Here is a 23322-nt window from a genome sequence, read left to right as displayed (position 1 = left end):
GAGTACTGCATAACTCTCTCAAAACATGATGCTTCAAAATCAGGATTTGCAAGAGTCAACCAAAAGATTGCTGAAAGCATAAAATGAAATGCATAAGCAGGAATTGCTTTTACAACCTCAAAATCACAGAGTTTGAATTGTGGGCATATGTTGGGTGCCCAGATCCAGACATGAACTAAGATTCAGGATGTGCAGCTCCCTGCAGACTCTGTCTTTGGCTTGTTTGGGATACCTGTGATCAGCTTTTGGGGTTACAGTGTATTACCTCTTCTCCCTGTTCAGCATAAGTTGAATTAATGTTACTTAGTGAGGTGAATTACACTTTGGAAACAGGAAACAAGAAAGAACTGCATCATACACTGTACGCATAAATGAAGACTGCTGCACAAAAGACACTTGAGTCCAGATTGTTCTCACAGCTTCTAATCTCCAGGCTCCCAAACTTACTAACACTTTGTATTAAGTGAATAAAAACTCCAGGTGCATATTGAGTTACAAGAAGTATGGAAATTTTATCAAGACATTGCAAACATACCAGAGACTGTACCTTGAACCCAGGAGTACTTCAAATTTCTAAGCTGGTTGCATGCTTGAACGGCTTACGTTCAAATCAAGCTGAGAGGTAGGAGTGATCCATCCTCCTCATTTGTGTTATTGTCCTTGGAAAAGGATTCTGGCAATGGGATTGGGAGGGAGCTCCAAGGTCCTTGCTCTGAGCTCTTGCATTTTGCCTTTAGCTGTGGCTGTTTCTCATCTCTTTGGAGAAAGATGCAGTCTCTCCTCTCACAGCCAAAGTAATGACAAAGGGCATAAGGACTAAGTGCTGTCTGGCATTTAGTTGGGATATGGGGTCTGTGCTCTTGAGAATTCCTTATGCGTAATGGAAAACAGGCTAGGGTCAGGGGTTATTCAGCTGATGGAACATCCATAGTAATGCACTAGGAGTGCGGCCAGAAATCCCTCCTGCCTCTCAGGCCCACTCCCAGGCATCTGATGACTGATTTAAACATCTCTGGGAGGCAGTCTGCGCCCCATTCAGAACCTCATTTTTTCTGCTCCATTACATTAAACTGCAGACAATACCTGTACAGTTTTTAGCGAATACAGCATCCCCGTAGTAACCTGGAGCACATCGCTCACACTTGAAGCCCGTGGTGTGGTGCAGGCAGTTGCGACACTGGCCGGTCACTTCATCGCAGTCTTCAAAAATCAGGTTTGGGTCTGAGTTGCCACTGCAGTCGCATTTTTTACAAGTGCTTCCAATTAGCAAAGGATTCCCATAATAACCAGGGGCACACCTGAAAGGAGAAGCAAGCCCAAAGTTTACTTGCAGTGCCATTCTCATCTGTAGTACCATTTTTCTCTTACCTAATTGATGTTCCCATGAACTGTTGACAGTCAGCAGTCACTAAAGGACAGAAGTTAGAAGCTGTACTCCTGAAGAGGCTTTTTTATACTCTAATCTCATACTGTTCTGTTGCTTTTTTTTCCCTTCTTGAACACTTCTGATATCTCAGTCACTCTAGTCTGCCTTATTTTTTTGTATCCTTAGTGGGGCAGTGATTTGTTCTCCATTGTTTAAAATATAACAGCATGACCTTGGCAGAGAGGCAGTTCTGGTGTTTATTTTGGTCTCTTTCAGCTTTGGATCTCTCCAACTATATTGTGTTCTATAGGAAACTGGGGCAAGAGACTGCTTTTCATGATGTGGAAACTTAGAGGAAGCTCAGACGTTATTTTCATTCTGATGCAGATAGCAGAATTCAGACTGGAAGAGGACTAAAAAATATGTCTGTGATGTGGCACTGGATGGCAACTGGTGTTTGCAGAACCAAACAGGTGCTGAATCAGTCCATTACATCCACAGCATTTTTTTGGTTTGTTCTGTTAGTCTCTTGGTTGAGGCCAAAGAGTAAGAATGTCTGTGAGCCCAAGAGGGGAAGATGTCTGAGGGGTTGCAGAGGGAGAGCAAGAGATAGGCAACAGGCTTTGCAGAGAAGGTGCATTTCAAGTTTGGTCGCTTTTGGGATGCATTTGTGTTGAATGCTTGCTATATCATGAAATGCGTTAGGTATTGAAACTGTGGTGATTGTTGGATGTCTAGACAAACCAGCAGTATGTCATACTACTGGGTGAGCTGTGACCTTCTGCTAAGACACCAGGCAATAGACTTGGTGTCATCATCAGGAAGGAAAGGGCAGGCTCTCAGTTAAGGAAGTTTCTACTGGTAGCAGTATGCTTGTTCCCACTTGCTCCAAGTATTTAGGAAGCAGAGGGAACCAGGGCTGTCAGCTGCCAGGATGGAGACAGCCTATGTGGCCTGTGGCATTGTTGCAGGGTGGCAGGAGAGCTTGTGACCCTGCAGTCTGCACCACAGAGGCTGGGGACTTGTGGCCCCAAATTTATGGGAATGAAAAATAGCTGCAGGGAAGGGGTAGCTAGCTGGTGTAATGACTGCTCATTGAAGAAGTCAGAAGGTTGAATGGTTGTTGGAATGATTTAGTTAAGGAGTACTCTGTGTTATCCTGTTTTATCACCCTGTTGTCCTTGTCTTTTCTCCCATCCATAAAGCCTGGCATTCAGATACTGTTTGTTCTGCTATTTGTGGGTGAGGAGGGTGAGCTCTCATGCAGCTTAGTTTAATTTTCTCAAGATTCTGGTTGGGGACACAAGATGAAATCTATTGTCTCCTGAAATACGAACAGACAAATCTTGATTCTGCTCTGTCTCAACAATGAAAATGTGGGAGATCTGATAACAGCTTCCAGTTTTCTGTTCCTACATTTGCTGAAGGTTTTTTGTTTTTGTTTTGTTCTTTTTTTTTTTTTTTTTTTAAATAACGAAAGTAATTTCCTCAAGGCACTTTTGTTCATTTTCCAGTCCTGAACCCCCACAGTAAAAAACACATATAAAATTTTAAGCATCTTAATATAAACCACTTGGCTGCCTCAAATACTGCCTTTGCCAATGGCAAAGAGTCTGTTTGTCTCTTTGCAGCACTGCCAGAATCTTTGCTGCAGATCTTATCACTTGCGTGACCCAGATGTAAAGAATAAAAATGTGACCAGGAGTTCTCTGCACTTAAATAAATGTGAATGCAATGCTGAGCGTAAAGATTGTGATTTAACTGACTGGAGTGGAATTGCTTTTCCACGGAAGTTAGAGCACGCAGTGATGTGTGATGCTTCTGTTTAGTCGTGCCAAAAGGCTTACTATAATTTTCTAATATTTCAGACAATGTGGGATAGCCATATTGTCCAAAATTTCAAATTTTCAAGATGTATATGAAGTTTTCAAGATGTATATGTATATGCACAGAAATATCTCTGTTTTTTTTGTTGTTGTTGTTTTTGTTATTGTTGTTTAAATCTTCTGAGCCATTTGTTTTACTATGAGCTCTCAATACCTTGCAACATTTCTCTTTTATCTTCTGTACTTAGGTAATTTTCCAAATAATCTGTCTGTGTTCACCAGATCACAGAAGCCACTGGGCTGTGCACAGGTGAGAGTGTACTTCCAGCCAGTGTAGGCTTCAGACAGTGACTACTAATGACTGCCTGCTATTCCCCATCAGGCCTATGGTCTCTCATAAGGACATGGTGACTTTTTATTTTATTTTCAGAAATACACCATTCAGTTCACTTGCCAGAAATGCAGTGGGCAATTCCTCACAGATAAATCTGTGGGCCTGGAAGTAAGTCCTGCTTTTTACAATCATCTGGCTCACTTTTATTAGCCATATCTGCTAATTTAGAGTAGCTGTCTAAAACAAATAGGAACTTTTAGAGCTATGAATAAATGTGTCACCCTCACTTTTCCTTTCTCTTTGCTTCTCAGGGGATGTTATAGGTTTGGACTGTGCCTTTTCTCTTTTGAATGGTTGGTAGCATGAGAAGACGAGGGACTACTGAATGGAAACTTATTGCTCCATCTTTGTGCTTTATGGTCTGGAAAAGTAGAGGCCTGTGGTAAATGTATTTTCCCTCTGCTGCATCAGTAAGGGGCTCTTTGTTGCTAAGAAAGAATATTTCTTCTCCCACATGATTTGTCAGTATTGTGGAGATAGTAAAGCTGCTAGGCTATCTTTGTTTCATTTTACAGACTTATTTGCTTCCTGTAATTACTGGTGAGTAAAAAATTAACTTCCCCTACCCTGGCAATGCCAAAAAGACTATTTTCTTCTGTTCACTTTTGGAATCTAAAGCATAAGTTGTTCAATTATGTTTTTTTTTACATTTGGACATTAGCAAAACCTGCATTTCATCTGCTGTCACTTCAGTGCTTTACTGCCAAAGTCCAGGAGCAAAATGACTCATTCTTAAATGTTGAACTGAGAGGTGGTTTTCACAGTTCTTAGGAAAGTTAGTTCCTAGTTCACATTATTCAGCGATACATGTAAAAGAAACCAGCTAGACTTGTGCCAAGGCCCTGACTTAGCGCAAGGAAGCCTCCTACACAATTCCAGGAGCAGGTTGTTATGTAGGCACTGTCCAAGGAAGGGTGTCCCGCTGCGCTGTCCCCCTGCAGGCAGCTGGCAGGGGGCATGGAGAGAAGGAGAGTGATGGGATGTAGTCTTCTTTTGCCCTGGGGATACAAGCTGCCCTTGGGATGTGGGATGGGCAGGAGTAATGTCCCCTCTCCTTTGGTGCTCCTATGGTGCAATGGCTGCCAACACCAGCAGCTAGTGTTAGCTTGTTCTTTGACAAGTGAACACGGACAAGCATTTCTTGTTAGTCTTTGAAATGCTTTTTGTCCTATCTGACATGAACCAGGAGCAGGACCAGCTGCCTAGCAGAAGGAAGGGTCTCTTTGTCACTGCAAGCCACTTACCACAGCAGTTTGCAAAGGGCTTAATGCAGCGACCAGGACAGGCTGATTTCTTTTTGTAACGTTTTCTAAACCATCTACACATATTTTGAAACAGCTGCAGTGTGTAAGGCTGGGTAGTGACTGTTAGAAAGGAAAGCTGCTGCCATTCTCCACTGCTGCTATGAATCTGCTTCTCATTTCATGGGATTTGATTTGCTTGTAGTCTAGGATGACATTTTAATAACCATTAGGAAACCTCACTGACCTTTTAATTGTCTGCATTATCCTTTGTGTATACATCTGACATTTCCTAAGAACAAAAGCATGCAGCCATAGCCCTGGAAACAAGCCTTTTTTTTTCTTTTTTTTTTTTCATTTTGTGCCATCTGTCTAGAGGGCTTTCACTACTGCTGTCACTGTGTTAGTGATGCAGAGGTAATACGCTGATGTTTTTGCATCCTCTGCAAGGGCAAAAGTCTTCACTCTCTTTTTTATCTAACCTTTTTCACATTGATTTCTATTCACATATTTCTCCCTCTCTAGTAAAGTATCATCTGAATTCAAACCTTGCTCATTAATGAAAGTGGACTGAATTCTTACATGGTTCAGGGGCTTTAAGAAAAGTCAAAATAAAGCATTGTGAAATTCAGTGTCTGAACTGTCCTATACCCCATAGTCTTTGTGTTAAAGTGGTTTTAATTTATCTGCTCAAGGAGAATTATAATTCCACCTCTGACATTCACTGTAGCATTGTCCATGTGTGTCCATGGTAATATGGCCTTTTATAAGACAGGACAATAAGTTATATTTCTACTGCAAATCTCCATTTATTTGTGTACTTTGTCGTTTACTGGAATTGCTTGTGAACATGAGAGTTGAAAAGCAGCACTGACCTGTGGTTGTTTGCTTGACTTTGTTTAATAATGCGTGTAAAGTACATTTAATGAAAGCATCTGCTCATTAAGAATTTGATCAGATAAGGCATTTTCTCTTCTGCTTTTGAAATGTTTAATCAGCAGAAGCCTGTTATGTTTTCAAAGTGGAGCACTGCAAGAGGCATCTATGGTGGTGACTTTTCACTTCAGCTGTTCTTTCTGGTTTGTATTTTCATTTTTAAATTTTATTCCTTTTAGTAAGATAACCATGTAGAGGTACACAGAGTGCAAGGAGTGGGTCAAAGAACATAAAATATAAAAGTCTGTCTTACCTGACATGTCTCCACAGGGAGTCTTTATAGATTTTACTAGGAAATAAACGAGATTCTTGAACAAGCATGATTCCATCAAATAAATAAAGGGTTTCTCTGTGCAGGGTTTCTCCCTGGTATGTAAAGGCTCCCCTGAAGGTTCCTGAACTTCAGTATTGTTGACCATTAAGTCATCTTGTTAGTTTCTTACCTTTCACAGTTGGGTCCTGCATAGTTTTCCTTACAGACACAACGCACATTTCCATTTTTTCGATAACAGGAGACTGCAAAGCTGGAATTTCATTAGAGTAAATCATTAGAATAGAACGCAATGGCAAACAGTTGGGAGTATTTCTTCACAAGCAATGGACATAGGTTGTCAATGTAAACTCTGGCTCTTGATTTCTCACGGTTGAATATTCCTTCACAGGTTTTATCTAAGCTCTGTATGTGATGCATATTAAACCATTTGTCTAGTCTTTTTAATTAATTAATTAGAACCACTAAGTAGTGTATAATGCTATGGAGCTATATAGTTCCCAGATACATACAAATTTCTATCTTGCAGCATAGATTAGAGACACCTACAGGTTTTGCTATACATTTTAGATCAGGGATTTAGGATAAATGTGTATATTGTGCAAACCTCATTGCTTCCTGTCTTTTATTCTAAAAGATTTGATGTTGCTTATGAAAAACACTGTAGAGAGCCCTTCAGACTCTGGAATGGGTGCAGTAATTTCCTGTGCAAATCTCACAGTTTTCCTCAGATCTCATCTGGGAGTAGTGAGTGGTGAAAACTGAACTCATTGGTGCTGTAACAAAGGCTGCTCTACCATCTCTGTGAGAAAGCTGGAAAGACCTTAGTGCCTCTTGTGTGACCATCTTGCCGATTAGTTATGCTGACTGCAGAAATGCCTTATGCAGTAATTTCCATTGCTAAGATTCTAAAACATGGATCTCTTGCTTTTCTATGTTTTCAGGATTTAACAACTGTTTAACAAAATAGAACATGCAAGGAGCAGCAGCAGCCAGATTTGGAAAGTGCAAATCCCATTCGCTTCAAATACAGTGATGTACATGACTTAAATACATCTGCTGTAATAAGGCATACTGTCCTAAAGATGTTTTCAGTTAGTTTGCAATCTGCATGTCCAAATTCCTGCCAGCACTGGAAGGCAACCAGCATTCTGAGTGGCAGCAGTTGCCAGCTGTAGGACTATGATTGCTAAAGTAGAGGTTGTGAGTCCTACTGCTAACCTCATCCTGAGCGGTACTAGCTCCAATTCCTAAATGACTGCGTGCCCCTTGAGAAATGTCAGCATCAAGAATGACTGTAAGTCTTTGTCCTCTTGTCCATCTCATGTTTCAGTGTGATGCCAAGCTGTGCTGTGCAGCTGTGGCAGTTTTCATCCCTTCTGCACAGGATTTCAAAACTCTCAGTGATGGGAAAGAGCATGATCACACACAGCTTTTTCCAGGAACTAGTGGTATTAAGGGGCAACAAGAATTCCTGCAAAATTTCAATTCTCAGCAGTATTTCTTAGCTGGTGGGATGTCCAGGGTCAAATACATCTGTGTTTCTGGGTTGGTGTTGTCTGAAAACGTTTCATATAACCAGAGAGAACACAAAATGAGATCCTTCTCATAGAATTCACAAATTAACTTCAGTAAGGCTTTTATGAGAACTTGGTGAGAAAATCATGAGTTTGGCAGCATTCCTCTTCTTTAACAGAAGCTAATTCCTTCACGTAGTTGAACAAACCACATTGTGGATTTAAGTTATGAAATACGGCTGAAGGCTTCCTCAGGCTTTATATTTTTGTGATCTTTTAGGAGAAAAAAGGTTCATAAAATTCCCTCTGGTTTAAAAAGAAGTAACATCTGCTGAATGTGAAGCAATGTCCATCCCCTTTTTGTGTTCCAAAGAGATGACATTATGCTTCATGTAGTTGACTCCAGAAGTTTGCAGGAAGGCAGATATGAACATGATCTTTCCAGAAAATCTGGAGACACACAGATGAATCCCAAGAACAAGTATGTGTCTGATAAGTCTGTCAGTTTACAGACTTGGTCATTTCATCTATTATGGGTTCACTGGTTATTTCCAACACAGGGTACAAAACAATATCCTTTGTATGTTCTTTATTTGAGACTTCTAATGCTTCTCTGATTTCTGGTAGAGTTACTATGTTTTGCCTCAGTATATGGATTAGCATTAATGGAGGAAAATTACAAGAATATGAAAGGGTAGTTATTCCTTGAATTTACTTATGCAAGGCTGAATGTTGCTCAGTCATTAATATTTGTCTGCGTTCCACATGCAGCTGAAGGCTATTGCTGTGGCCAGGTCTCTGTCATGCAAGATGCTGTGCAGGGAATTTCTGCACGTTACTTAGATACAGGCATAAGTCACATTGGGACAGGACACTCTTTTAACAACTGCCTTCAGGACTTGATTCCAAGGAAAACCTTAAAAAATTGAAGTGGATTTTTACTGGGATAGATTTAAAAGAGTTGACATACTGTTGCTCTTGAATCATCCACATGACGACTCCTGGCAAGTTTTGTTCTCTCTTCCCTACCCTACACTGTTGCACTTTGGAGTTCAGAGCTCCCTTAATCCTAGATTCCCCATATTTGTGGGGCTCTGAAGCCCAGCAGGTTGTGGGCAGGGGTTGGTGAGGCAGGTGGGCTATGCACTACCCAGTGGCACTGCACAGAGGGCAGCCTGGAGGTGTGCTGAAGGCTTAGGGCTGCCATAGACTGTGGTGGGCAGTGCTTCTCCTTACACACTTTGTGCCCAGAAGGTTAGAAACAATCACTTCCTTTTGCTAAGGAGAAACCAGTGCTTCCAACTGTTAGAGTTCTCCTATTTCTGGCATTACTTCTGCTGCTGAAAGTGGAGGAAGCAGGAAGTTTTGTCTGTGAGCTCACTCATGTAAGCAAAACCAGGTTTTCCCCCTGTCTCTTGAGGGTTTTCTTTCTAACCCAGTCAAAAGCTGCAGGTTTTCAGCTATAGCTGTTCTCCACCCTGTGACCCTCCTCATGTCTGCAGCTCACTGTGAAAGCCAGGAGTTAATCTGCAGAGTTTGGCTGGAGAGATTTTGCTCTCTGTTGCTGTTTTGAGCCTGTGCCACAGAGCAGCTGAGCAAAGTGAGGCACATCCCACCTTGGGGCTGGATGAGAAATGCTATAGCAACTGTAAACAAACACAATAAGAAAAATCCCCTTTGCTGAGGAGCTCTGCTTGCAAGTGGAATGGGAAAAAAACACAAGGGGAGTAGGTAGCTCAGTAAAAAATAGCTTCAACCTGTTGGCAAGTATTTAGTAGCATTTCCTCTGTGCAGTACACTGGAATTTGCTTGGATGCCTCTCACGTAGCACAGACCTCAAGCAAGAGGGAGCTAATAATATGTTGTTCAGATGCTTTACTGATGTGCCACTAGGCTTCTACTAATTGGTCACAGTTTTCAGTTTTTTGTTTCTTCTGAAGACACAAAATGGATAACCCTAGAGGCTTTAGCTTGGTCTTGGTTTTCTTTTAGGCTTCAGAGCTTTTTGCCCTTGTAGCTGTGTCAACTAAAATGGTGCTGTTACTGGTCACAGTGTCCTCTCACTCTTTCCTTTCAGTTCTGCCCAGATTCAGCTCAGGAGTCTGCCAAACTATGCTTTCTCCTAATTGATTTTACCCTCCAGAGGTCAAAAACTGTTTTTTTTTTTTATTATTTTATTTTCTGTGATAGTAAATGGGAGCAGCTCTTAGTTTTCTCAGTTGGAAAGGGCAGAAGCTTTGTCTGCTGCATACAGGCAGGGATGCTTACCCAAGCTTACAAAGGTCCCAGACCAGCACAAATCAAAGCAGAGACTATTTTACGTACTTGGCAGCTTCTGGCAGGGGGCAGGGGCAAGGCTGGCAGAATGTGGGTGCTCCTCCAACAACGTCACCAACAAAGCCATCTGGACATTGCTCACAGTGTTCCCCCGTTGTGTTTCTCTGGCAGTCCTTCAGTGAAAAGAGAGAGCAATGAAAGTCAAATGAAGGTGCTGCCTAATTCAGAAAGAAATCATTTATCTGAAGGGCAAGCAGAATAGGGGCTGATGCCAGACCCTAACCCTTCAAGGCATTGATGGGTGAAGCTAAACTCTATAGTAACTATTATTGCTGCAAATAAGAACGCTCCATATGATTATACTGGCCAGTCAGTAAGTGTTGGCAAGGTACATGACAGGACAAAACAGATACATGTGTGTGCAGGGTGCAGGGTGCTGGAGCAGAAACAGCACTGGCTGTTGTCAGAGATGTCATGGGCACTCAGGTGTAGCTGACAGCTTTGAGTTGTATGTGCCAGCAGGAAAGATCTCATTTGCTGCTACCAAACCAACTTGAAAAATATCTGCTGGTAAATGCTGTCAGCAGATTTCAGTGTAGATATAGGTTGCAGCGAGGCTGCTTCTTAGACCTGATAACTGGAAAAGGGCATCAGGGGAATCTGCAGGCAAATGGTGGCTAAAGCACAGTGTGGTTCTGATGATTTTTGTAGTGAGATGGGATGTTTTATCACTATACCTTCTTGGTCTTAAAGGAGGTCTGTTAAATGGAGGGAAGAAGCGGGGGTCTAACACATTTCTTTCCCATGACAAACTGCATTTGCAATGGCCTTTTTATAAACTACAGAGCAATGGTACAAGATGTCACTCTGTAAGCAAATTTCCTGTCTACAGTTTGATGTTTTTGAGGAAACGTTTCATCACGCAGAGGAAAACTGGCCACTGGCTGATATTGTTGGAGTTCCATGACAGTAAATCAAGCTATGGTAATGTATACAGAATATTTTTCAAAATTTTTCATTTTGCTAGGTACAAAACTGCACTTCTCAGATAACATTTTCAATCCCCCCAAAAGGCCAAATTCATCTGTAAGCAGTTATAAATTGAATTCAGAAGTTCTGCAGGCCCAAATATGTATTTTTATATCATTTGATTGAGAAATGGACACACTCAGATGTGATAGGTTATGAGGGCTTTCTCCTATGCACGTGGTAATGCTCTTCTCTCCATTTCAGCAAAATACCCAGAGGCTGATTAATCACCCAGAAGTGATTAAAAAACACACTAGCTGTCTTGCTGAATTGTTTTTCAAAGAGTAAAACTGTGCAGAATTGCTCTTCCTTCTTCCAGCAGTTCAATGGTTTTTGCAGTGTCCCTGGATAAGAACTCTCCAGGGACAACATTTTGTACTGATACAGTATGGATGCAAACAGCTATGCAAGCTTGAGATAGCAAAGAGCCAGCTCCATGACAGAACTACATAAAACCATTAGGAGTTTAAGTATTCTAAAACATACTTTACACAGAAGATAAGAAACTTCTCCAACCTGCTGCCAGGAGATGACAATATTTGCAAGAGTGAAAATTTTTAGGAGAAATTAATGGATATTCATACTCCGTAACGTTCCCTATTACAGCAACTGTGGATACTGGTAAAGTATGAAGCAAAGAGACATCAGAAACAGGCCAGGTTAATGGGTTGTCCCCTAACAAGAGGTCCTTTTGCCACCACTGGAGTCCCAATATGGGCTCAGAAAACTTTGCTTAGGCCCTGCAAATGCCTATGTTGCGTTCAGAGTTCGCATAGGTGCTGGGAAATGACCATGGTGCCCCAGCTTCTCCTCTGGTAGATGTTTAATCCCATCAGACATCTCTTAGCTGTCAGCAGCTGGCAGTGCCTGGAAGAAGTGGGAAGTTATGTGTTGGGTTTCAGGAATGCTGGTGAGCCTTTACTTTTTGCTGTCTGTGCCAGAACTCCTTCAGTAGCACTGGGGGGTGGGTTTTGATCACTGATTTTCTGTTAAGCCAAGATACTACAAATCTGAACCTCATTTTCTACTCCAACTACAGTGTGTTCTTTAAAGAAAAGAGATGAGGAGAGAGGAATGAGATTAGGGAAGATATTTAACGAAAACAAATAGTTATGTTTCTCTTCTGCTTGCATTGCTAAATGAGTTTTGTATCTAAATCCTATGAGTTTAGTTTAGTGGTGGAGTTTTCTCCTGGCAACACTGATGGGTTGTTTTCATACATCTTTGTGCACTTATCATCTATCTCCATTGAAAATGTATCATTTTAGTAAAAGACAGTTATCCTTGTCAGAGGACAAAGCATATCATATGGTTTTTTTCGCCAGTCTTCCTCATTTGAATCGCATAAATGTCTCTACGTCTCATTAATTTAGTTCAGATTCTTTTTGATTCAGAGAGACTTTGCGTATGTTATTGCTTTTTTTCTTTGTAGTTCTTTGCAGAACCCATTGCAACAGCAACTATTTATTTCTACAAAGCTGTGATTTGGCCAGAGAGCTCTACAGCAGGTGGAATATGATAAGGAAAACAAAAAAAAAGTAAATCTCTTTCTCCATGGGTCTTTAGATATATTAGACACCAATAGCTGCAGAACAAAATGTGTTTTTTTTTTCATAGTAATATTTGCTGTAAAGAGAGTATTTAGTATGCACAAAAACAGAAAGTACTGTTAACAAGATGGCTCTAAGATGATAGACATTTGATTCTGAGGAGGGGAAGGAAAGAAGCCTGGTGAGAGAAGAGAAGCTGAGAAGAATAAATGAAGACAAAGCTATGGGCAACCCCTGAGAGATGTCTGGCCCTTGCTCTCTCCTCTTGTGGGAGCACAGACACTGCGTGGCCACTGCAGCATGCAGTGTGAACCAGGAGGAAGCAGAAGGTGAGCACCATGTTAAAAATAGTTTGCATTTGTCCTTCTTCAATGCAAATGCAATTTTGATATATTGCAAGAAAGAGATGAGAGCATAGGAACTGAGAGCTCAAAGAGAAATAAAAATCTTGTATCTAAAGTGCTGGAAGTGGCCTCAGGTGGGCTGCATTCATTTTCATCATGCTCTTCGTTTTTGCTCGGAGCCATTCATGTCACCTCTTTTGGCCTCAACTCCCCAAACAACACTGGGGCATTAGCAGAATAAATCCATTACTGGTTTCCAAAACACAGATTCTATTGTAAGGAACATAGCAGGGCTGCAGGGTAGCTGATGCTGCTCTGTACATTTGCAGTACTTTTTATCTTCTAAACTGAAGGGAAATGCTAAAAGGCCCTCTTACCCAAAAGGCTCTGGTTGCTAAATGCTGGAGGCATGTCTGTGGTTTTTCTCTAGTTAGTGATTATGTAAAAGTGGCTTTATCTTATTTAACAAATCAGCACTTTTGTGGGTATTTGGAATTACATTTTTACAGTGAAAAAAAAAATGTCCTTATATACTTTACATTGAGTTAGCTTGGCATCTCCAACAAAGCTGCTGTCTATAGTAAGCCTGTGAGACATCTCTGAGGCAGGCAGGACACCCTCCCTATAGCTCACGAGGGATTCTCAGTGCTGAGGGGCACCAGTTTGGTAGTCTGAAAAAATGTTTCATTGCTGAACCAGTTACTTCTAACAGAGAAATAATCATGGAAGAAAAAAATAGAATTCCATTTATAGCCTCCTTTGAGAAACTGGATCTTAAAGAAGTGCTTTGCTCTAAGAGTTACAAGGGGTACTCATTGTCCCAGTATTCATACCTGCTTTAGAATGAAAGCCATCATTTACAGTAGGTGTCATGAAGTTGACTGTATGTGATTGTTCACAGCCTTTCCTGTGTCAGTGGTTCTTTCAAAGGCATTTATAAATTTGTAGAAACATGTTTAGTGATATTGGTGTCTACTTTTACAAATGATGAAACTCTATGCCTGTGTATATATAGGTTTCCTATCAACAGCAAGGAAGACTGAAGTAAAGATCTCTAGAAATAGTCATTAGATATGTCTCTTAGGAAATCAAGCACTGAAGCTAACAGAAAATTGCTGCCTATCTTTGTACAGAACAGAGTGAGACATGAAACAGTTCAAAAAAAGAGACACAGCCATGAGGTGAAAAATATTGCAACACTCTTTAAAATGCTCTGGGATTCGTAAACTATTTTTTAAAACTATGTTTTAAATTTACATTAAGTTAAAATTCTAAGCTGAATTCTTTCCAGATGCCCATGTTAGTACAGCCTTTATTTTCATACAACAAAAATAGGCTGAAGTGTCCTGTCTTCATGGGCAATTCAGTTTCAGAGAAAGTAATCCAACGTAATTGCAGCCTGGCTTCTGAAAGCTTCTATGTGAGGTTACAGCCTACCATCATTCACCATCATTACACCAACAGCAAACTGTACTATGATGATTGGCTGAAGTGCATTTTCCTGTTAGAAAATGCCTCCACTGGTTGAGCTACTCTGATCTCATGGAGTAAGTCAATCAGGATGAGCATTTCTACCTCTGGCCCCTACTGTAACCATCTATACTTCACACATCTGCACATGAAAAGGTGCTGTACGAAGCCATTTTGGAGTTGCTGTTGGCACTGAGCTCCTGTGTTCATCTGCTTGGAAAGCAAAGCTGGAATTGCTGTTCTGAGATCAGAGAGCACTTAGTGTGATGTAGTTCTGCTCTGGAATAATGCTTGTGCACAAATAATAATGAATTTCCTCATCCTTTTCAGGCAATGGTACAGTGACAAATAAAATTCTAATTTGTCCCAGCAAGACACAAACATACTTTTCTGCCAATCGATATTACTAAAAACAGTAGAATCTGCCCCAACTTAAATTAAGATCCTGAAGAAAACTGAGCTCTTTTTAATTGTCTCAAAGGCAGTGGCTTCATTAAATGTACCATTTAGACAATTACTTTGAGGAGGTTATTTCCCCAGTTTATTCCAGTGCAATTTAAGCAGGATGTACCACTTCCACAGGTAAATAAAATAGCCAACAAATTTTCTACTTCTCCTCTAGAGTTAAAGGAAAAAGACAGGATCCACCACAGAATGATATTAGGCACCTAATGCTGGGTGGTATTGAGTCTTTACAGGGCAACAAAAGTTAACAGGCCAGCACTGCTCCTAGGGAGGCTAATAAAGTGAACAAACAAACAAAAAAAAGTAAAATAAAACAAAATCCCATCTCTGAAATATTATTTGTGAAATCTGGAAGTGTCCTCAAACCTTGCTTGGAAATTCTGAATATTAATTTGCAGCTTAAAACAGTCACTGTTACCAGATAGCAGGAACTGGCTTTTTTTTTTTTTTTTTTTTTTTTAATGATTATTCTTTGAGGTAGTCTTGCAATAGTTATAAATGGAGCACTTGTTAAAGCAGAGTAATGAAAGTGGCTTACATTGTTGTGCACTCTGTATTTGTTGCTAGGCCAGTAGAGATTGGCCTGATATCTGGATTTAGGTTTAAACTTTTCCAAATATGGGAGATGCCCTCCTATCTGAGGTTACAGATCTGTATAGTGTTGCCCACACCAGAATGCCAAAACTCATTGCTGTCCCAAAATAATAGTAAAAAAATTACTTTAGCATAATGACTTGAAAGCTGTGGCATTTATGTTTTATCTTTTTCATCTTTATGATTTCATCCTTCTCTTTCCAGCAATTGTGGATGAGCTGCAGTGTTAGCTGTAGGAGTTTGATAGTTTGGTATGAAAGTGATGGGGACTAGAATGAAATACTAAATATCGTGCAGCTCTACTAAAGTAAAGACAACTGAAAACTGAGAATAGCAACAAAACCCAGTTCCTGATCTGATTTCAGTCAAGGTATCCAATCAGTGTCAAAGTTTTTTGTTTGTAGAACTTGTAGGGATGTCTTGCCAAAACACCTGACCCTCTACTTTTTCCTTCCACTACTTGTCTTGGCTTAGTGTGGGAAGTGCTGCTGAACTGGCATGTAAGCAAGGACAGTGTTCCTTGCAGCCTTGGTCTGGCTTACTACCAGACTCTTGTAGAAGCTGTGCAGGAAAAGAAAACAAAGTGCTCACATGTTAGTGGTACTGTTGCAAGTCTGCAGTAGTAAAACTGTAAAGACAACAAATATTCTCTGTTAAAAGAGAGCCAGGAGGAAGGGAAACATCTACATCTGGGGCACTGAGACTATTACCTGTGGCATTTCTGACAACTAATGAGTATGAAAGCACTCTGGACAATGGCTGTATTTTGACAGCCATTTTGACTGCTGTAGTTCTCTTTGGCTTTCCAAACATGCATCATCTCAGGCACTTAAAGATGTAGTCTATCATTAAAGAAGGAAATAATTAACTGTAAGAGCTGCAAGGCTCTTCATGGAGCCTGGAGTACCTAATAATCTGAAGACTTGTGCTAGCTCTCTGCTGCTTTGTGCTCATGTTTGATGGATGATTTTAGATCCGCTGGCAGTTCTCCAGACCTGCCTTGGCAGCCATGTGGAACATGTTATCCTCTTGGGCAGAACTGCCAAATCAGTTCCAACTTTTCCACTCAACTGTAAACCCAAACACTAAAACACAAATCACTTACATGACAATACATTCAATTGTCAAAAATTCCATAAATGTCTGGAAGGGATATCAGTGAATATATACTCTCCATTGCTATGATCCTTTATACTTATTCCCCTGTAAGTTGTATCATTTATGTATCTATGTATCTGTGTATGTATGTATGTATGTATGTATGTATCTATCTATCTATCTATCTATTTTCATGTAGTCTTTGGCTGCCATCAATACATACAGATAAAATATATGGAACAGACAATAACAAAGCACTTTGAGATTTTTAGGTAGGTACCAACAAGCTGATACTGCATCTTCTGCTATAATGTTCTCTCCAGCCTTGCTCTTTCTGATCCATGTACCTTTATGAAGATCTAGCCATACAATAATACTTACCATCCATTAGTAGAAATAATCACAGAAAGCATACTGATAACTCAGTCCAACAAAAATTTTGTCTGTATATCCATCTTTGTAATTTCTTAACCCTTGCAGATTTCCAGTCCATTTCATGCTCATCAAAGTTACCGTGCAATACTGTGCAGTCATCTCAAGTGACTTCCTTAATAGCCTATGCAATATTTTTTTTTAGTATAGTAAATCCTTATTCTTGCACATAGTATATATACTACTCACTTCAGAGATGACAGTCACAGAATCACAGAATCACAAAATGGCCCAGGTTACAAGGGACCTCAAGGTTCATGAATCTCCAACCCCCCTGCCACATGCAGGGCCACCAACCTCCCCATTTAATACTAGACCAGGTTGCCCAGGGCCCCATCCAATGTGGGCTTGAACACCTCCAGGGATGGGGCATCCACAACCTCTCTGGGCAGCCTGTTCTAGCATCTCACCACTCTCTCTGTAAAGAACTTCCCCCTGAAATCCAACCTAAATCATTGCTCCTTCAACTTAAAACCACTTCCCCTTGTCCTGCTGTTATCTACTCTTTCAAAGAGTTGATTCCCCTCCTGTTTATAGGCTTCCTTTAGGTACTGAAAGGCTGCAATGAGATCACCCCACAGCCTTCTTTTCTCCAGGCTGAACAAACCCAGCTCCCTCAGCCTGTCTTTGTAGGGGAGGTGCTCCAGCCCTCTGATCATCTTTGTGGCTCTCCTCTGGACCTTCTCCAACAGCTCCCTGTCTTTCTTGTACTTGGGGCTCCAGACCTGGACACAATACTCCAAATGGGGCCTCACAAGGGCAGAGTAGAGAGGAACAGGACTCCCTGTCACTGGTGGGCACCCCTCTTCTGATGGAGCCCAGGATACCATTTGCATTCTGAGCTGCAAGAGCATACTGCTGGCTCATGTTAAGTTTTTCATCTATTAAGACCCCCAGGTCCTTCTCTGCAGGGCTGCTCTCACGGACTGCTCCTTCCAGTTTGTATAGATGCCTGGGATTCCTCTGGCCCAAGTGCAAAATCTTGCACTTAGCTGTGTTGAACCTCATTAGATTCACCCGGGCCCACCTTTCAAGTCTGTTGAAGTTCCTCTGAATGGCATCCCTTCCACTGTGCCAACTGCACCACTCAGCTTGGTGTCATCAGAAAACTTGCTGAGAGTGCACTCAATTCCAATCAGCTGTGACATTCTGCTCAGTTACAAAGTCATCACAGAATCATAGAATCCTTAGAGTTGGAAGGGGCCTTTAAAGCTCATCTAGTCCAACTCCCCCACAATAAACAAGGATACCTCAGAGCAAGATTGCTCAGAGCTCTAAGTTGGTCAGAGCCTGGTCCAGCCTGGCCTTGAATGTCTCCAAGAGTAGGGCTTCCACCTCTTCTCTGGACCTTTTTAAGTTTGAAACAATTTCCCCTTATCCTATCACCACAGACCTTACTTAAGAATCTGTCCCTTGCTTTCTTACAGCCCCTCATTAGATACTGAAAGGTCACTATCAGATCATCTTGTAGCCTTCTCTTTTCCAGGATGAGCAGCCCCAGCTCTCTCAGCCTGGCATTTGGAAGTCATTTGAAGCATACTTCCATGGCTGAATTTGAAGCATACTTCCATGGCTTCAACAGAAGCACTCTAAAGAAATAACTTGGCTGTGGATTGCTGGTGTTATAGGATCTGGGATTAGTAATGGAGGTAAAAAAAATCACTTTGCATTTTCATATTTTATTGGTAACAAAACCTAATTGCTTAGGCTTTATGCAGAAGAAATGGATACCACTCTATGTGGAGACTGCCACTTTTTGCTATTATAGTTTCATCCAATTAATAGTTTCATCCAATTAATATCATATAAACGCATGTTTCCAACCTGAAAAGCTACAGGGTCCTACAAGTGCCTTCCTTTTCTTCTTTTAGCTAGGACTGAAAAGGTTACATTAAATTATCAAACTATAACATCAGCATCAAAAATGTATTTCTTCCTCTATTGGCCTTATACGCATCACCAGATAATGTATTTGAAATGAAGCACTATTTGACATCTGTAATGTATTATATCATAAATGGAGTTTATGCTATGCTGACTGCTTTTCTAATACTTGGGTGATTTTCTGCACTAAAAAAATGGACTGACTGGCTCTTCATTTATAATCACAGGACCACATGATTGATTTCTGTACCAGTTTTATGTGGACATCTATGCAATAATGGCTCTCTTTGCACTAATTTCTTCTGTCTGGTTACCTAATGAGATTGTTGATTTATTGATTGTGTCATTTTATAAGCTTTTAGAGACTCATGGGTTTGATTTACACTCTGTGAATAATCTGAGAGAAGTTTTAAAACAGGAGCAGAAGTTAGATATTTATGTCAGCAAAATTAAGGACGCAAGTACTTTATCATAACATATCACTGATAGGGATTTAATTTTATTTGATTTCAAATTCAGAGCAAAGGACAATGAAATTTCATTAATTTGTATACAGTGAGAACTGCATACGTATTTGCATAATATGAAGGTCTTAGAGCATTGTGTGGAATCTGGCCCTTGCATTTCATTCCTTTTAAAGTAGAGTGCTTTTTCATTTTCATACTGCCTGAGACTTGTTCATTTATTCAGGTCTTACAACTTATAAGTTAAACTGCAAAAAATATTCACCAAAGTTGAATACTATGTTACAATTACTTTGTTGTTGTCTTCCATCATTGTTAGCAGTTAAAGTACATATATGTTTTTCATATTTAAATAATTCTACTGTGTGAATAAACATGCAAATGTAGAATCTTTCAGCTTTGCTGAATATCAGTTCTTCTAAAGATCTTCTGGTAAGGATGTTCAGTAAAACGTCTGTAACTCAGTGTTAGGATAACCTGAGGTTCCAGTGATAAAACTTCAGAACAGAGTTGCGTATCAGAAGCAGGGACACAACAGATTTGTATGGATATAAATGCAGGATGACAACAACAATAAAGGAAATGTACAGAATGTTTCTCTCTCTCTTTCCATTTTGTTTTTATCAATCTTTCAAAAACTAACTGAATGCAGAGAGTCTTATATCTTACTATCAAGTGTGGTGGTGACCACTGCAATTTTTATGGAATAATTTCCTAAAAGTTTGAGGAGGGGAAGCCAATGAACTCTCAATACCAGTTCTATCAGTTCCCAGAAATTCGCAGTCATGCAGATATCTACTCCTCTCTGTCCCAGCCTCATCCCCTAGAATACCTTGATCAGATCCATGCCTGTATTTCTCCAGAATGGTCCTTAGGGAAAGCTGCTTTTTTCACTGATTCTGACAAAATCAGAGTCTTAACAATAGAGGCTCCTTTTCTCAAATTACTCACATGTATTCCTCTAACCTAGTTCTGCCTGCTGCTTTTCCAAATTATCTTTCTTTCTTTAAACATTTATTCTCCACAACTTTCTGAGTCGCACTTTGTGGTTTACCAGTTTCACCAGTTAGGAGATGGAAGTTGTTCTCTGGAGCTTTCTGCATCCTCAGAAAATTCCTGTTGTTGCAGTCTCCATGGGCATCTCTGATTCTGTTTTCAGCTATCGTACCATTTAAGCTCCTTTTCGTTCTACTCTGTCCTTGCATCACTCTCTTTCCCTTTCCATTTGACTCTTATTTTGCTTAAGCTGTTTTTCTATTCATCTTTATTGAGAAGTAAATGGCCTGAGCGTAATGACTTACTAAATCATTCAGACCAGCCTTCAAACAGTTTATTTGAACTCAAGCAGTAAACCAGGCTTTAGCTCTTAGTTTTCTTCTTACTACCTCATCACTTCATGGAATTTAGTATCCCAGAGGGACATCAGTCACAAATGCACATACCCTTTCAGATTATTTTCTGCTAACACAGCAACATTTCTTTTTCCTTTTTTTTTTTTTTTTTCTCTTCAGCTCTTGACAATGGCCTCATTTTTGTAGAAGACAGGAAGCAAGTCTTCTGCTGTGTTTGTAAACTGAGGATATAACCACTTTCCTATCACATATATTCTACTCCAAAAATTCTCTGGTCAACAGAATCATGAAAATCAGACATTTGAAAAGCTCTTATTCTTGTTCCCAACTCCTCCATTGGAAATTTCCTCTTCTCATTGTCTCATGACCAAAAACCATGTCCATGTGATAGAGAATAGCTGGGAATGCTTTACAGTGTAAAATTATTTTTAAAAATGTAATATTAATCCACTAAGTCAATATGTATTCTGCAAAAACTAACCAATCCTATGCGTGCTACAGTGATCAAACCATAATAATTGTTCTTGGGCTGAACAGCTGCACCGTGTTCCTCCTGTGGGAATGGAATGGGAAATATGCCATGGAGCATGGAATTATATATAACTGAAAACTAGACAGAGGCTGCAACAATGCAAAGTATGTGAATATTATAAGGTCATTTTACGAAGAGACAAATGGAGGGCAAAGGTTTATGACTTGTCAAAAGTAGTACAGTGAGTCCATTGCAAAACCAGGAGCTCTGGGCTCTATACAAGACTGTAAAGCGAACACTAGCATTCGCTCTTGCTATGCTGTTCAGATACATTACAGTGTTAACTTCCATCCTTTCTCTAGTGTATTACTGCTCAAATTACCCATTAGTAATTGGGGTTAGTTTTACTGCCTTGAATTTTGTTCTGGAGCTACAAGTCATCAACTACTAATGCTAACTCACAGCTTTCTGTATGAGCTGATAATGAGTACGCCTGAACATATGTGAAATTGTAATACTACCTTGGAGTTCAGCATCTTCTTTGCTTGGTGTATTATTTCAACCTCCTCATGTTGTTCCTTCACAGCAGGAGGCTGCCATGCAGTAGAATTACTATGGATAACACATGTATATACATTCACAAAGGTTACTTGCCACTGTAAATTATTTGTATGATATACAGTATTGTATTCATAAAAGGGAGAATGAAGTGTATTTGAATTTATGCATTTTCCTCTGAGGAATACAAAACTCTTTCTATATTTCTTAGGACTGCAATTTTTCCCCAGCATACTGATTCCTGCAAATACTACATGCAGAAAGTGGAATCTGCAGGGATAACCTAAGCAAGTGAGAATGAAATATGGCTAAGATAATCTTATTAATGTTTTGATGTTGGTCCTGCTTATGATTGACCTTCAGCAAAAAAACTCTTGTGGGACAGACACTGTTTTTGCTATGTACTGAAACTGAGCACTGCCGTTAATAGAAGAGTCAGATCATGGCCCACAGTTTCTTGGGTTTGCCTGGGAAATATTTCCTTTGTGTGAAGCCTTATGCAAGGGTGAAAGGGCTCATGTTATCACCAGCAGAAACCCAAAACCAAGTGTGATGTCATTCAGTGAGGGAATGGCTAAGAAGACAGGAATTCCTTACCACACAGATTCCAGATCCATCAAGGCATCTGTTTGCGTTACCATTACAGTTGCAAGGAGAGCATTTTCCTGAGCTGGTAAGGTAAAATCCTTCTTGGCATCCCTGCAATGAGAAAATAAAAATAAATTATCCCCTATGCAGATGTATTCTGAGGGTTAGGTTTGGCAGGAGAAAGCAAGATGCAGAAGCAAGCAAGAATTGCAACCACCAGGTTTCCTCCAAGTATATTGCACAGCCCTTTCGCAGAAGACCACACACACTGCTGACCTCCAGTCTGTTCCATTGTTCTCTGCCCTGGTGCTTGCAAATTGCTTTGTGGTGTTCAAGCTGCCAGCATCCCTGCCTGTGTCTGGCCCCTGGTGAGCAGTGGGTGCCTATAGCAGTGGGGACAATAAACTGCATTTTGTTCTAGATGATGGGTCAGCTAGAAGTGATGACTGTTATTGAGTAAAGAAGGTATACGTTTTACTTTGAAAAGCCTTAAAAAGCTTACTAAAAGCAGACTACATATTGGCTTTAATGAGCTTTGAATGAAGAGCTCTGAGAAGGCAGAGCCATATCTATAAAGATCAGTGTCCTTCTGAGTGAAAGCTGGTGGGCTTTGTGAGATGCTATCTGACTGTAAGACTGGTGAGATGTGCCAACACTATATAAGTCCCTGGGAGATAGAACAGTTCTTCAGTCATTCTTCATGAGATACAATAAATAAATGGGAGAGATTGCATGAAAGCTAAGATTTCCCTGTTTTTTTTTCTTGAAGATGTGGCTGTGCCTAGCGTGTATCAGTTAACATAACGGTGTTTATCAAAATAAAACAGAAGATTGTAAATATCTAAATTGACTTCTTTTAAACACTAATTACAGCAATAGCGTAAGCAGTCAGAAACACAGTGCTATTAAGATGCCACTCTAAGACTGGAAGATAAGAAGAAAATGAAAGAGGATTGCTTTTGTGTGGTCTTTTATGTGAAACTTGTTCTCCGCAGAGGACATTACACCTCATTGTGCAGCTGGTGAGACGTGCACGAGCTGCTCTTGGGAGTAACCTCTGCTGCTCAGACAGTGCCTGCTCACCTTGTATAGCAACCTCCCTACATTATATGGGTGATGTCAAATCCACACAGATTCATACAGTTTTGGATCTTAATGCTATTACCACTGCATAACTGTTGTAACGTTGTTGCA

The 23322-nt window shown here is 40.3% G+C and overlaps 1 protein-coding gene across 2 annotated transcripts in view; it reads right to left on the bottom strand.

Annotated features, from left to right (window-relative positions):
* The window catches only part of LAMA4 (laminin subunit alpha 4), a 99640-nt gene that overhangs the window by 56689 nt on the left and 19629 nt on the right, over positions 1-23322 (bottom strand). For both annotated transcript variants that reach the window (XM_031611161.2, XM_031611162.2), the window contains exons 2-5: positions 22138-22239; positions 9877-10001; positions 6207-6287; positions 1084-1298 (exon numbers count right to left, since the gene is read on the bottom strand). In XM_031611161.2, the coding sequence (XP_031467021.2) occupies positions 1084-1298; positions 6207-6287; positions 9877-10001; positions 22138-22239 (523 nt within the window). The remainder of the gene's footprint in view (positions 1-1083; positions 1299-6206; positions 6288-9876; positions 10002-22137; positions 22240-23322) is intronic.

This window comes from Phasianus colchicus, chromosome 2, assembly GCF_987193195.1.
Source record: "Phasianus colchicus chromosome 2, bPhaCol1.hap1.1, whole genome shotgun sequence".
In the NCBI taxonomy this organism is placed as follows: Eukaryota; Metazoa; Chordata; class Aves; order Galliformes; family Phasianidae; genus Phasianus; species Phasianus colchicus.
Note: the sequence above shows the minus strand (reverse complement) of the source record. Positions and strands in the feature narration are given on the sequence as shown.